Here is a 13,701-nt window from a genome sequence, read left to right as displayed (position 1 = left end):
AAAGATCATGGTGCAGTATTTCTATTATTGACATGCTGCATTGTTAAAGTTAGCACCACTGGCATCTCCCAGAACCAAGAGGTCTCAGCACTGGCATCTCCCAGCACCAGCCAACCTCAGCACTGGCATCTCCCAGCACCAGCCAATCTCAGCACTGGCATCTCCCAGAACCAACAGGTCTCAGCACTGGCATCTCCCAGCACCAGCCGATCTCAGCACTGGCATCTCCCAGCACCAACACGCCTCAGCACTGGCATCTCCCAGCACCAGCCAACCTCAGCACTGGCATCTCCCAGAACCAACAGGTCTCAGCACTGGCATCTCCCAGCACCAGCCGATCTCAGCACTGGCATCTCCCAGAACCAACAGGTCTCAGCACTGGCATCTCCCAGCACCAGACAACCTCAGCACTGGCATCTCCCAGAACCAACAGGTCTCAGCACTGGCATCTCCCAGCACCAGCCGATCTCAGCACTGGCATCTCCCAGAACCAACAGGTCTCAGCACTGGCAACTCCCAGCACCAGCTGATCTCAGCACTGGCATCTCCCAGCACCAGCTGATCTCAGCACTGGCATCTCCCAGAACCAACACGCCTCAGCACTGGCATCTCCCAGCACCAACAGGTCTCAGCACTGGCATCTCCCAGCACCAACAGGTCTCAGCACTGGAATCTCCCAGCAAAAGCCAACCTCAGCACTGGCATCTCCCAGAACTAGCTGATCTCAGCACTGGCATCTCCCAGCACCAGCTGATCTCAGCACTGGCATCTCCCAGCACCAGCTGATCTCAGCACTGGCATCTCCCAGCACCAGCTGATCTCAGCACTGGCATCTCCCAGCACCAGCTGATCTCAGCACTGGCATCTCCCAGCACCAGCTGATCTCAGCACTGGCATCTCCCAGCACCAGCCAACCTCAGCACTGGTATCTCCCAGCACCAGCCAACCTCAGCACTGGCATCTCCCAGCACCAACATGTCTCAGCACTGGAATCTCCCAGCACCAGCTGATCTCAGCACTGGCATCTCCCAGCACCAGTTGATCTCAGCACTGGCATCTCCCAGCACCAGCTGACCTCAGCACTGGCATCTCCCAGCACCAGCTGATCTCAGCACTGGCATCTCCCAGCACCAACAGGCCTCAGCACTGGCATCTCCCTTTATTAGTAGGCCACACAATGGGCTTCTTCAGAACTAGTCACCCCAATATCAGTTATGCTCAAAAGAAGTCATCCCTACCACTGAGATCACAGCTCCAGGAGACGTCATTATCAAATGGCTGAGGGTTCAAGACCCACTCAACATGTGGGCATGGAATTTAGACTGAGAACCAGAGCATTACTGAGGGGGTTTGAACTGTTGGAGGTAACATCCTCTATGTAAGATGGCAAAGCAAGGCCTTCCCAGCTGACCCTGTAGGTGATTGTAAAAGATTCCATGTTTGAAAGAAGATGGAATTGATGCTCTTTCTAATATTTATTCCTGACCTGGATTTGGGCTGACATGGGACAGTGTCCAAGTTAGCAGCTGAGCTGAGCAATTGGACTTCAGAAGAACGTAGGAGACAGGAAAATAAGCAGACACGGGGCAGGTGAAATTGAATGCAGGGCAGTGTGAAATGATTCATTTTGGCAGGATGAATATGGAAAGGCAAAATGAATTAATTGGTAGACAAGGCAGCTTGGTCAAGTTTGAACTGCGTCTTTTTAAGAGCAATACAGTTCACAGAATAACAGAGCTGCTAGTGACCTTTAATGACTTATGCACATATACCCCCCCACCCGGTCCCTCTGCTCCTGCACCCCCTTTAGAGTTGTACCCTTTGTTTTATATGGTGTCTCCATGTTCTTAATACCAAAGTGAATCAGCTCACACTTCTCCACAGTGAATTCCATCTGCTACCTGTGTGCCCATTCCATCCACTTCATTATCCTCCTCACAGTTCACAATGCTTCCGAATTACTGATCATCCAAACTCTGAAATTGTGCCCCATACCCACATACCCCAAGGTCGAGGTCATTAATTCTATGTATCAGGAAAATCATGAGTTGAAACACTGACCCCTGGGGAATTCCACTACAAACCTTCTTCCAGCATGAGAAACTTCCATTAACCACGACTCTAGTTTCCTGTCGCTGAGCTAATTTCAAACCCATCTGCTACTGTCCCTTTTATTCCATGAGCTATAACTCTGCTCCCAAGTCTGTGGTGCTGCACTGTATCAGAAGCCTTTTTGGAAGTCCATATACACCACATCTACAGCATTACCTGACAAACCAACATGTGAACTAGGAGCCAGGAGTAGGCCTTTCGGCCCTTCAAGCCTGTTCCACCATCATGGCTGATCTGATTGTAACCTCCTGCTTACCCCCGATAACCTTTCACCCCACCTTGTTAATCAAGAATCTACCTAGCTCTGCCTTAAAAATATTCAAAGACTCTGCTTCCACTGCCTTTTGAGAGATGCAAAGACTCACAGCCTCAGTGAAATATTTCTCCCCATCTCTGTATTAAATGAGCGGCCCCTTATTTTTAAACAGTGACCCCAAGTTCTAGATTCTCCCACAAGAGGAAACATTCTCTCCACATCCACCCTGTCAAGAACCCTCAGGATCTTGACTGTTCTGATCAAGTCGCCTCTTACTCTTCTAAACTCCAGTGGATACAAGCCTAACCTGTTCAACCTTTCCTCATAAGTCAACCCACCCATTCCTGGTATTTGTCTGGTAAACCTTCTCTCCCCTGTTTCTAACATCTTTTACATCTACATATTTTACATTTACACCTTTGCTTAAATAAGGTGGTGGCATAGTGGTAATGTCACTGACACTGGTATCCCAGAAATCCAGGGTAATTCTCTAGAGACCAGGGTTCTAATCCCAACACCGCAGGTGGTGAAATTTAAATCCAATAAATACCTGGAATTGAAAGTTGGATGATGATTGTTGTAAAAACCCACCTGGTTCACAAATGTCCTTTAGGAAGTCTTTACCTGGTCTGGTCTACATGTGACTCCAGACCCACAGCAATGTGGTTGACTTTTAAATGCCCTATGAAGAAGAGGTGGGCAATAAATGTGGGCCTAGCTAGTGACACCCACATCCCATGAACAAATTTTTTAAAAAGACTGATACTGTACAGAGTACTCCAGATGTGGTCCCACCAATGCCCTGTACAACTGAAGCACATCCTCCTTACTTTTGTATTCAATTCCCCTCCATTCCAATAAATGATAACATTCTATTAGCTTTCCTCATTACCTGCTGTACCTGCACACTAACCTTTTCATGCACTTGGACACCCAGATCCCTCTGCATCTCAGAGCTCTTCAATCTCTCATTATTTAGATAATAAGCTTCTCTTTTATTCTTCCTGCCAAAATGGATAATTTTACACTTTCCCACATTATACTCCATTTGCAAGATCTTTGCCCGCTCACCTAACCTATTTGTACCCTTTGTACCTCCTTACGTCCTCTTCACAACTTACTTTCCTAATTATCGTTGTGTCATTGGCAAATTTATCAACCATACCACCTGTCCCTTCATACAAGTATTTACATAATTGTAAAAAGTTGAGGCCCCAGCACTGATCCCTGTGGCACACCCACTCCTGCCAACCAGAAAAAGACCCATTTATGACTACCCTCTGTTTCCTGTTAGCCAGCCAATCTTCTATCCATGGGAATATGTTACCCCCTATACCTGAGCTTTTATTTTCCATAATAACCTTTGATGTGGCACCTTATCAAATGCCTTCTGGAAATCTAAGTACAGTACATCCACCGGCTCCCCTTTATCCACAGCACATGTTACTCCTTCAAAGAACTCCAATAAATTGGTTAAACATGATTTCCCTTTCACAAAACCATGTTGACTCTGCCCAGCTGCCTTAAACTTTTCTAAGTGCCCTGCTATCAACACTCTGTGGCCTCATCAAAAAACTCCAGCAAATTAGTTAAGCAAAACTTTCCCTTAAAGTTTTCCTTAATTTACCTACATTTTCCATATGACTAATCATTTTTTTCCTAAATTATCATTCTAGAAGTTTCCCCACCGCAGATGTTAGACTAACTGGCCTGTAGTTGCTGGGCTTATCCTTATATCATTTTTTACACATTTGTGAATCTCCAGTCCTCAGGCACCACCCCTGAGTCTAAGGAAGATTGAAAAAGTATGGCCAGTGCCTCTGCAATTTCCACCCTCCCTTCCCTGAGTGTCCTTGGGTGCATCTCATCCAGTCCTGGGGGCTTATCAAATTTAAGTACAGGCAGCCTATGCAATACCTCCTCACTATCAATTTTAAACCCTTCTAGTGTCCGAATTACTTCCTCTTTCATCATGGCCTGGGTAGCATCTTCCTTGATAAGGACAGATGCAAAGATTCATTTAATACTTTAGCTCTTCCCTCTGCCTGCATGTATTACACCCCTTTTCATCATCACAGCTTCAACCCACTTCCTCCTTCTACCACCTTTTTACTATTAATATCCCTTATCATGAAATAGGAACTGCCCTAATTTCCAAGCAGAGGTCAGGAGGTATAAGTCCTGACGTACCCCGGAGTTCCCGACATGTGTAAATTGGAGTGGGATGAACATGCGCAGTTGAACGTTGAGAGATCTTCAGGCCGGGGACAAGTGGCCAGTGCACCTGCTGGGAAAATAAACAGTGTGGAACCACTGTCCTGGGAGCCAGGATTGGGGTGTGTCATAAGGAGTGGGACCCCAGGACAGGAAGAGGTGACAGGGAGAGATCCCAGCAAGGCACAGGGAAAGCAGAGAGGGAACCGAGAGAGATGGGACAAGGAGAGGTCCCAGAGAGAGAGAGAGATAGACGGGACTGGGGAGGGGGGCGAATGGGAGGAGACCACTGGGAGGAATGACCAGGCAGATAAACCACTGGGGAGAGCAGCACAGCGCTCACCCACACCCTCCACCAGCGCAGAGACACCCAGCTCATTGGGACCCAGCTTTAGAGTAGCCTCGGGATCACAATCTGGTGAGCACATCGCACTGTCTGACCCACAGCAGGTGACAGAAGGGACTTGCATATAAACATACAAACATACAAATTAAGAGCAGGAGTAAGCCAGGTCCCCGGCACTCAGAGAGCTGCTGGAGACCAGAACGTTGCTGAGTCTGAGTCAGATGATGAGCCTCTGGACTCTCGGTTATGTCACAGTTGCTGGAGCTGCAAAGGCAAACTCGGGAACATCAGGAAGGGATGTCCGCTGCTCAGATTGCAAGGCACGATGGAGGAGTCCGTCCGCCTTCAGACTGAGGTGATAACACCAGCATTGCAACGCACCGAGGGCAACACTGGCAGGATGGCGGCCACCATGGAGACCTTGGTCTAGGACATTGCTCCTGCACTGCTGCACGGGCTCAACTCCATCGCTAACGCCATAGTTAGCCTCCAGCAGTGTGTACGCGAAAGGGGTGTGGGGCAGCTCGATCTCACTCCAGCTACCCTCTTCTCCTCAAGGAGTCAGCCAGGGGTCCCTTGGGCACCCATAGGGAGGAGGATCAGGTGCGCACCCCGGGGCCATCCACCCAGGTGACTCCGGGAGTGTTCAGCCCTTCTGACTCCCCTCTCCCTGTAACCTCAGCAACTCCAGCTCCACAGGCCGAGGAAGGTGCCACTGCCACACAGCAGGACCCTAAAAACAGGCCGGGACCCACCAGGTCTCGGCCCTCCAAAGGACGCCTGCCAAGGTCATCACAGACAGGATATTGCAGTCAGCAGGCTGACTCCATCTCCACTGTGGATGTCCAGGGAGCACCAAGGTGTAGAGGCAGGGTTAAGAAGGCTAAGAGGATGTAGTTGCAGAGTCTGGGCACGGGTGTTAATCACTTGTACTTAATGTTCACTATTGTCAATAAACTCCCAAGAATGTCTCCCTGCCCATGGCTCCTTGTTCTGATGAGCAGTGTTCCTGTCACTCTGATGTGAAACCTTTCTGCACAAGATAAAGGCAGGTGTCTCAGTCCAGGGCCTCTTCCCTGTGTCTGTGCTGCCTTCAGACCACAGTGATGGTCCAGCCTCACACTCCCTGGACACATTACTGATGCCTGCACCTCAGCAGTGCTGGTCATTGCTGCCAGAATGTAGTGGGCAGGCGCTACAGAGTTCTCTAATACTCTCTGTGTGCCCTCTACCTCGCTCCCTAAATTCTGACTGTAGAACCACATCCCTCTTTCTACCTGTATCATTAGCCCGATGTGGACCACTACTGCTGGATATTCACCCTCACTCCTCAGGATGCTCTGCAGTCGCTCAGCAATGTCCTTCATCCTGGTACCAGGGAGGCAACACACCATCCTGGAATCACATTCGTGGCTGCAGAGATGCCTTCCTGCTCCCCTAACCATCGAATCACTTATCACTCTGGCTCTTCCAGTCTTCATTATAACCCCCTCTGCTGCTGAGTCACCCGCAGAGCCATGGACATGGTTGTGGCTGCATGCCCCAGATCAACCATCACTTGCATCAGTATTCACTGGTTGGAGAGCGGGATGCACTCAGGAGAGTCCTGGTACCATCTGCTTGCTCCTTGTTAACTGACTGGTGGTCACCTGTTTCCCCCTCTCCCTGCAAACTCTTTAAGTTGTGGAGTCACCATAAATATAAACGTGCTATCCACATAGCTCTCAGCCTCATGGATACACCACAGTGCACAGCCATCTGCTGCTCAAGTTCCAAAACCCAGAGCTCAACCTGCTGCAAGTGATGACATCTCCTGCACAAAATGGTTAAACAGATCACGAGAAGCATCCTGGAGTTCCCACATTGCATAGGAGGTGCCCTCTTGAGGTTTGAGCAGCACTGCCATTCCTCTATTTATTAGTTAATATTGCTATTACTAGAAGCCCTTACCAATACTAATATGCCATATAGACCTTACTAGTATTGATAAACCCTACTAATACTTAACGCACATCACTAGTTGTAATAAAACTTACTGAAAAAGAAAAGGATAGATAATACACACCAGCCACACGTGTTCCTTGTTGCTATTACTTAGTATTTTGATCATTTTTAATTTCAGTCCCTAAACAGCAATGCTCACCAGCCAATCAAATTACGAGTTTCCTCTCATGTCATACCTCAATTTCTACCTGTCTACAAGAGCAGCAGCGGAGGCTATCCCTCTGCTCTCTGAACTCTCGCTGCTACTCTCGTGGGTTTTTAGTTCCTCCACTCTCCAAACCTTAAATCTGTGGCCTTGGATAAGGGCAAGGGCTGAGGCTCCTGCAGTGCTACTTCCTGGATCCCTCGACCTGCCTCACTCATAGTCACACCCTCCAGTCCCTGACCACTGGCCAAATTTAAAGTAGTTAATCTAAGGGGTGTGACTGTCTCTTGAAACACAGTGTCCAGATAACTCTCCCCCTCCCTGATGTGTCGCAGTGTCCGAAGCTCAGGCTCCAGCTCATCAACTCTGAGCCGGAGTTCCTCCAGCAACCAACATTTGCTACAGATGTGGTTACCAGGAACCACAATGGGGTCCACCAGCTCCAACATGATGCAGCTACATTGCCTGGCTCTGCATCCCTGTTTTATATAATTAGTTTTTAATTTTGTTTTTAAACAGGTGCTTACCAACCAATGAACTTACAGTTTTCCTGTGATGTCACTCTTTGTTTTCTTTCACTTGGCGACAGTGACTGCAGAGGACACGCTTCCCAGACTGATTCCCGGCGACGGTGACTGCAGAGGACACTCTTCCCAGACTGCTTCACGGCGATGGTGACTGCAGAGGACGCTCTTCCCAGACTGCTTCCCGTCGATGGTAACTGCAGAGGACGCTCTTCCCAGACTGCTTCACGGCAACGGTGACTGCAGAGGACGCTCTTCCCAGACTGCTTCACAGTGACGGTGACTGCAGAGGGCACTCTTCCCAGACTGCTTCACGGCGACAGTGACTGCAGAGGGCACTCTTCCCAGACTGCTTCACAGCGACAGTGACTGCAGAGGACGCTCTTCCCAGACTGCTTCCCGGCGACGGTGACTGCAGAGGACACTCTTCCCAGACTGCTTCATGGCGACGGTGACTGCAGAGGACACTCTTCCCAGACTGCTTCACAGTGACGGTGACTGCAGAGGGCACTCTTCCCAGACTGCTTCACGGCGACAGTGACTGCAGAGGGCACTCTTCCCAGACTGCTTCACGGCGACAGTGACTGCAGAGGACGCTCTTCCCAGACTGCTTCCCGGCGACGGTGACTGCAGAGGACACTCTTCCCAGACTGCTTCACGGCGACGGTGACTGCTGAGGACACTCTTCCCAGACTGTTTCACGGCAACGGTGACTGCAGAGGACACTCTTCCCAGACTGCTTCCCGGCGACGGTGACCACAGAGGACACTCTTCCCAGACTGCTTCACGGCGACGGTGACTGCAGAGGACACTCTTCCCAGACTGCTTCACGGCGACGGTGACTGCAGAGGACACTCTTCCCAGACTGCTTCACGGCGACGGTGACTGCAGAGGACACTCTTCCTAGACTGCTTCACGGCGACGATGACTGCAGAAGACACTCTTCCCAGACTGCTTCCCGGCGACGGTGACTGCAGAGGACGCTCTTCCCAGACTGCTTCCCGGCGACGGTGACTGCAGAGGACGCTCTTCCCAGACTGCTTCCCGGCGACGGTGACTGCAGAGGACACTCTTCCCAGACTGCTTCCCGGCGACGGTGACTGCAGAGGACGCTCTTCCCAGACTGATTCACGGCGACGGTGACTGCAGAGGACACTCTTCCCAGACTGATTCACGGCGACGGTGACTGCAGAGGACGCTCTTCCCAGACTGCTTCACGGCGACGGTGACTGCAGAGGACGCTCTTCCCAGACTGCTTCACGGCGACGGTGACTGCAGAGGACGCTCTTCCCAGACTGCTTCACGGCGACGGTGACTGCAGAGGACGCTCTTCCCAGACTGCTTCACGGCGATGGTGACTGCAGAGGACGCTCTTCCCAGACTGCTTCACGGCGATGGTGACTGCAGAGGACACTCTTCCCAGACTGCTTCACGGCGACAGTGACCGCAGAGGACGCTCTTCCCAGACTGCTTCACGGCGATGGTGACTGCGGAGGACACTCTTCCCAGATTGCTTCCCGGCGACGGTGACTGCGGAGGACACTCTTCCCAGACTGCTTCACAGCAACGGTGACTGCAGAGGACGCTCCTTCCAGACTGCTTCACGGTGACGGTGACTGCAGAGGACACTCTTCCCAGACTGCTTCACGGCGACAGTGACCACAGAGGACACTCTTCCCAGACTGCTTCACGGCGATGGTGACTGCGGAGGACACTCTTCCCAGACTGCTTCCCGGCGATGGTGACTGCGGAGGACACTCTTCCCAGACTGCTTCACGGCAACGGTGACTGCAGAGGACGCCCTTCCCCAACCCTATAACATTGCTGTTCCTATACCCACTGAACAGTGCCAGTACTATACACTCTATAATAATGTTGTCTGTATATAGTGCTGCAGCTAGACCATTTCTCTATTGCAGTATTTTTATTATTTTAAACTTTCTCATGTTTTTAATATTTATGGAAGAGTAAAATTACTGAGGCTAAAACCATCAGTGTTCGTCCTCACCTGAAGCCTTTCCTTGTCCACTTGAAGCAGTTCCCTTAAATCGGGTTTTCCAATCAGCTCCTGGTGAATGATCGGCGGGTCTGTTACTGGGGGCAGTTGACAATGTTCCACTCCTGAGAGTTACCACATCGTCAGCTGGAGTCTCTTCATTCGCTGCTGCTGAAAGATTTAAAACCTGGCACCAGATCAGAAATACCAAACACACGTTGCTGGCAAACATTGTGAATGATCACAACCCTTTGACTCTCCACCTCAAAGTTCTCTCCCTTTATGAACACAGTTTTCTCTGCCTGTCCTCCTCTCTTCCCCTCTTGAGTTTCTCTGTCCTTCACTCTCCGTCAATCTGTCCCAGCTCTCAGTTTGTTTTTTGATTCATGTCAGAAATAACTTTGTAACAGCCCCAGCCTTACCCAGGAAGTAGGAGGAGGAGGAGGAACATGTAAACCCTGAACAGGAGATAGTTTCGAACCAGTTGGGAGAAGGACCCAGCAAACTGACAGACAGGACATTCTGCTGGTCCCCCTTGCAAACGCCTACAGCACAAATACAGAATGTGGATGGATAGGCTCCGTGTATTACCGAGGGAGTGCTGCACTGTCGGAGATTGTACAGTAATAGGAAAGGTCACCAATGCACAAAGCGGCTGAGACGACCAAACGTTGGAGGGACTGCAGTGTTTGTAAACATCGGCTCAGACCCCAATCTGCAAAAAAAAATACAGGCAAAGGAACCAGGGTAGAGATGGGGAGGGTGGTGGATATAGAATGAATAGTAAATCTCATTAATACTTGGAAAGGATTCCTATGAAAGGAGAATGTTGGGTCTCCTTGGAAGAGAGAGGGATGATGAACAACGTGAAAGTATTGTGAACTGCGAGGAGGACAGCATCAAACTTCAAAAGGACAGGGAGGATTTGGTGGAACGGGCAGGTGAAATTTAAAACAGAGAAGTGTGAGCTGATTCATTCCAGTAGGAAGAAGGCAGAGAGACAATAAAAAACAAAGGATACAATTCTAAAGGGGGTGTGAGAGCAGAGGGTAGACATTTGCATGAATGATTGAAGGTAGCAGGATAAGCTGAGAGAGCCATCATCAAATCATGCAGCATCCTGGGGTTAATTAATGGGGGCATTAAATATACAAGCAAGGAAGTTATGTTCAGCTACATAGAAGACTGGATTGGCCTCAACTGGAGTATTACATCCAGTTCTGGGCACCGCCCTTTAGGAAAGATGTGAAGGTAATAGAGAGAGTGCAGAAAAGATTCATGTGAATGGTTCCAGGGATGAGGAACTTCATTTATCTAGATATATTGGAGAAATTTTTTTATTCATTCATAGGATGTAGGCATCGCTGGCTAGGCCAGCATTTATTGCCCATCCCTAGTTGCCCTTGAGAAGGTGGTGGTGAGCTGCCTTCTATAGCCGCACAGTCCATGTGGTGTAGGTACACCCACAGTGCTGTTAGGGAGGGAGTTCCAGGATTTTGACCCAGCGACAGTGAAGGAACGGTGATATATTTCCAAGTCAGGATGGTGAACGACTTGGAGGGGAACTTGCAGGTGGTGGTGTTCCCATCTATCTGCTGCCCTTATCCTTCTAGATGGTAGTGGTCATGGGTTTGGAAGGTGCTGTCTAAGGAGCCTTGGTGAGTTCCTGCAGTGCATCTTGTAGATGGTACACACTGCTGCTACTGTGCGTCAGTGGTAGAGGGACTGAATGTTTGTGGGTGTGGGGCCAATCAAGTGGGCTGCTTTGTCCTGGACGGTGTCAAGTTTCTTGAGCGTTGTGGGAGCTGCACTCATCCAGGCAAGTGGGGAGTATTCCATCACACTCCTGACTTGTGCCTTGTAGATGGTGGGCAGGCTTTGGGGAGTCAGGAGGTGAGTTGCTCATCACAGGATTCCTAGCCTCTGACCTGCTGTTGTAGCCACAGTATTTATATGGCTAGTCCAGTTCAGTTTCTGGCCAATGGTAACCCCCAGGATGTTGAAAGTAGGGGATTCAGCGATGGTAATTCCATTGAACATCAAGGAGCAATGGTTAGATTCTCTCTTGTTGGAGATGGTCATTGCCTGGCACTTGTGTGGCGTGAATGTTACTTGTCACTTGTCAGCCCAAGCCTGGATATTGTCCACGTCTTGCTGCATTTAGACATGGACTGCTTCAGTATCTGAGGAGTCGTGAATGGTGCTGAACATTGTGCAATCATCAGTGAACATCCCCACTTCTGACCTTATGATGGAAGGAAGGTCATTGATGAAGCAGCTGAAGATGGTTGGGCCGAGGACACTACCCTGAGGAACTCCTGCAGTGATGTGCTGGAGCTGAGATGACTGACCTCCAACAACCACAACCATCTTCCTTTGTGCTAGGTATGACTCCAACCAGCAGAGAGTTTTTCCCTTGATTCCCATTGACTCCAGTTTCGCTAGGGCTCCTTGATGCCACACTCGGTCAAATGCTGCCTTGATGTCAAGGGCAGCCACTCTCACCTCACCTCAGGAATTCAGCTCTTTTGTCCATGTTTGAACCAAGGCTGTAATGAGTTCAGGAGCTGAGTGACCCTGGCGGAACCCAAACTGGGCTTCAGTGAGCAGGTTATTGCTAAGCAAGTGCTGCTTGATAGCACTGTTGATGACCCCTTCCATTACTTTACTGATGATGGAGAGTAGACTGATGGGGCAGTAATTGACCAGATTGGATTTGTCCTGCTTTTTGTGTACAGGACATAGCTGGGCAATTTTCCACATAGCCGGGTAGATTCCAATGTTGTAGCTGTACTGGAACAGCTTGGCTAGGGGCGTGGCAAGTTCTGGAGCACAAGCCTTCAGTACTATTGCCGGAATATTGTCAGTGCCCATAGCCTTTGCAGTATCCAGTGCCTTCAGCTATTTGTTGATTTCACGTGGAGTGAATCAAATTGGCTGAAGACTGGCATCTGTGATGCTGGGGTCCTCCGGAGGAGGCCGAGATGGATCATCCACTTGGCACTTCTGGCTGAAGATTGTAGATTCTGTGATTCTGAGTCTCTTTTCCTTGGTGAGGAGAAAGTTGAGAGAAGAATTGATAGAGGTATTCAAAATCATGATTAAATACTGAAAAACTGTTCCCATTTGTGGAAGGATTGAGAACTAGAGCACGCAGATTTAAAGCAATTGGAAAAAGAAGTAATGGCCACATGAGGTAAAGTTTTTACCTGCAGAGGGTGTTGGGATCTGGAATGTTCTGCCTGAGAGTGTGGTAGAGGCAGATTCTATCGAGGCATTCGAGAGGGAATCGGGTTATTATCTGGAAAAGCAGAATGTGCAGGGCTATGGGGAGCAGGTGGGGACTGGCACTATGTAAATTGCTCCGATGTAAATTGACACAGACAAGATGGGCTGAATGGCCTCACTTTGTGCTGTGACAACTCTCTGATACTGTGAGTCTGGGTCTCTAACTCTGCAATTTGCCTCCCGCTCCTCCACAATCATACACACCATTCTGAAACATTCCCCTGAGACCCTTGCCAGGCTGCCCCTCTGTCCAACCATCTCATAACCTCCTTTTCTGACTGCTCTTATATTCAATTCCAATGACATTTTTCCCTGTTTTCTGCTGACTGACCTCCGATCCCCTGTGAAACAATTTGGAACGCACTGTTACTCTCGAGAGCCGTTGAAGGACAGTTTGTCATTTCAGTGGGAGAGGTGTTTCACGTCCTGATACAGAAGCTGACATTGAACATTCGCCGGCCTGTGTTCTGACGTGGGAGGTCCCAGTACACACAGCAGCTCCCTGTCCCGACACTCAGGAACAAACCCGCTGTTCTGAACAATTTACATTGTCAGCAATTTATATGTTTTTCTGTCAATTGTTCCAAAATGTGCCCCTCAATCAATCCCTCTCCCCGGAGGTCAGATTGTGAAATCTCACTGGCTGCAGTGTACACAGTGGGTCAGCTGTATATACCAGAGCTTTCTGTGCTGTCTATTCAAACACCTTACAAAATTCGATTACAGTCCAGCAGCAAGGTGTATTTATATAGCGCCATTAATGTCGTAAGACATTCCAAAGCACCTGACAGGAGTATTGTCAAACAAAGTTTGACC

General features: G+C 49.5%; 1 protein-coding gene across 1 annotated transcript in view; it reads right to left on the bottom strand.

The window, feature by feature from the left end:
• The window catches only part of LOC144688630 (disintegrin and metalloproteinase domain-containing protein 19-like), a 61,618-nt gene extending 48,193 nt beyond the window's left edge, over positions 1-13,425 (bottom strand). The window contains exons 1-2 of the mRNA XM_078555431.1: positions 13,217-13,425; positions 9,610-9,765 (exon numbers count right to left, since the gene is read on the bottom strand). Of these exons, the coding sequence (XP_078411557.1) occupies positions 9,610-9,765; positions 13,217-13,286 (226 nt within the window). The 5' untranslated portion in view covers positions 13,287-13,425. The remainder of the gene's footprint in view (positions 1-9,609; positions 9,766-13,216) is intronic.
• Positions 13,426-13,701: the final 276 nt, after the last annotated feature.

The sequence above is a fragment of the Cetorhinus maximus genome, chromosome 1 (assembly GCF_964194155.1).
Source record: "Cetorhinus maximus chromosome 1, sCetMax3.hap1.1, whole genome shotgun sequence".
Classification (NCBI taxonomy): domain Eukaryota; kingdom Metazoa; phylum Chordata; class Chondrichthyes; order Lamniformes; family Cetorhinidae; genus Cetorhinus; species Cetorhinus maximus.
The sequence above is the reverse complement of the archived record's forward strand: the minus strand, read 5'-3'. Positions and strand labels throughout refer to the sequence as shown.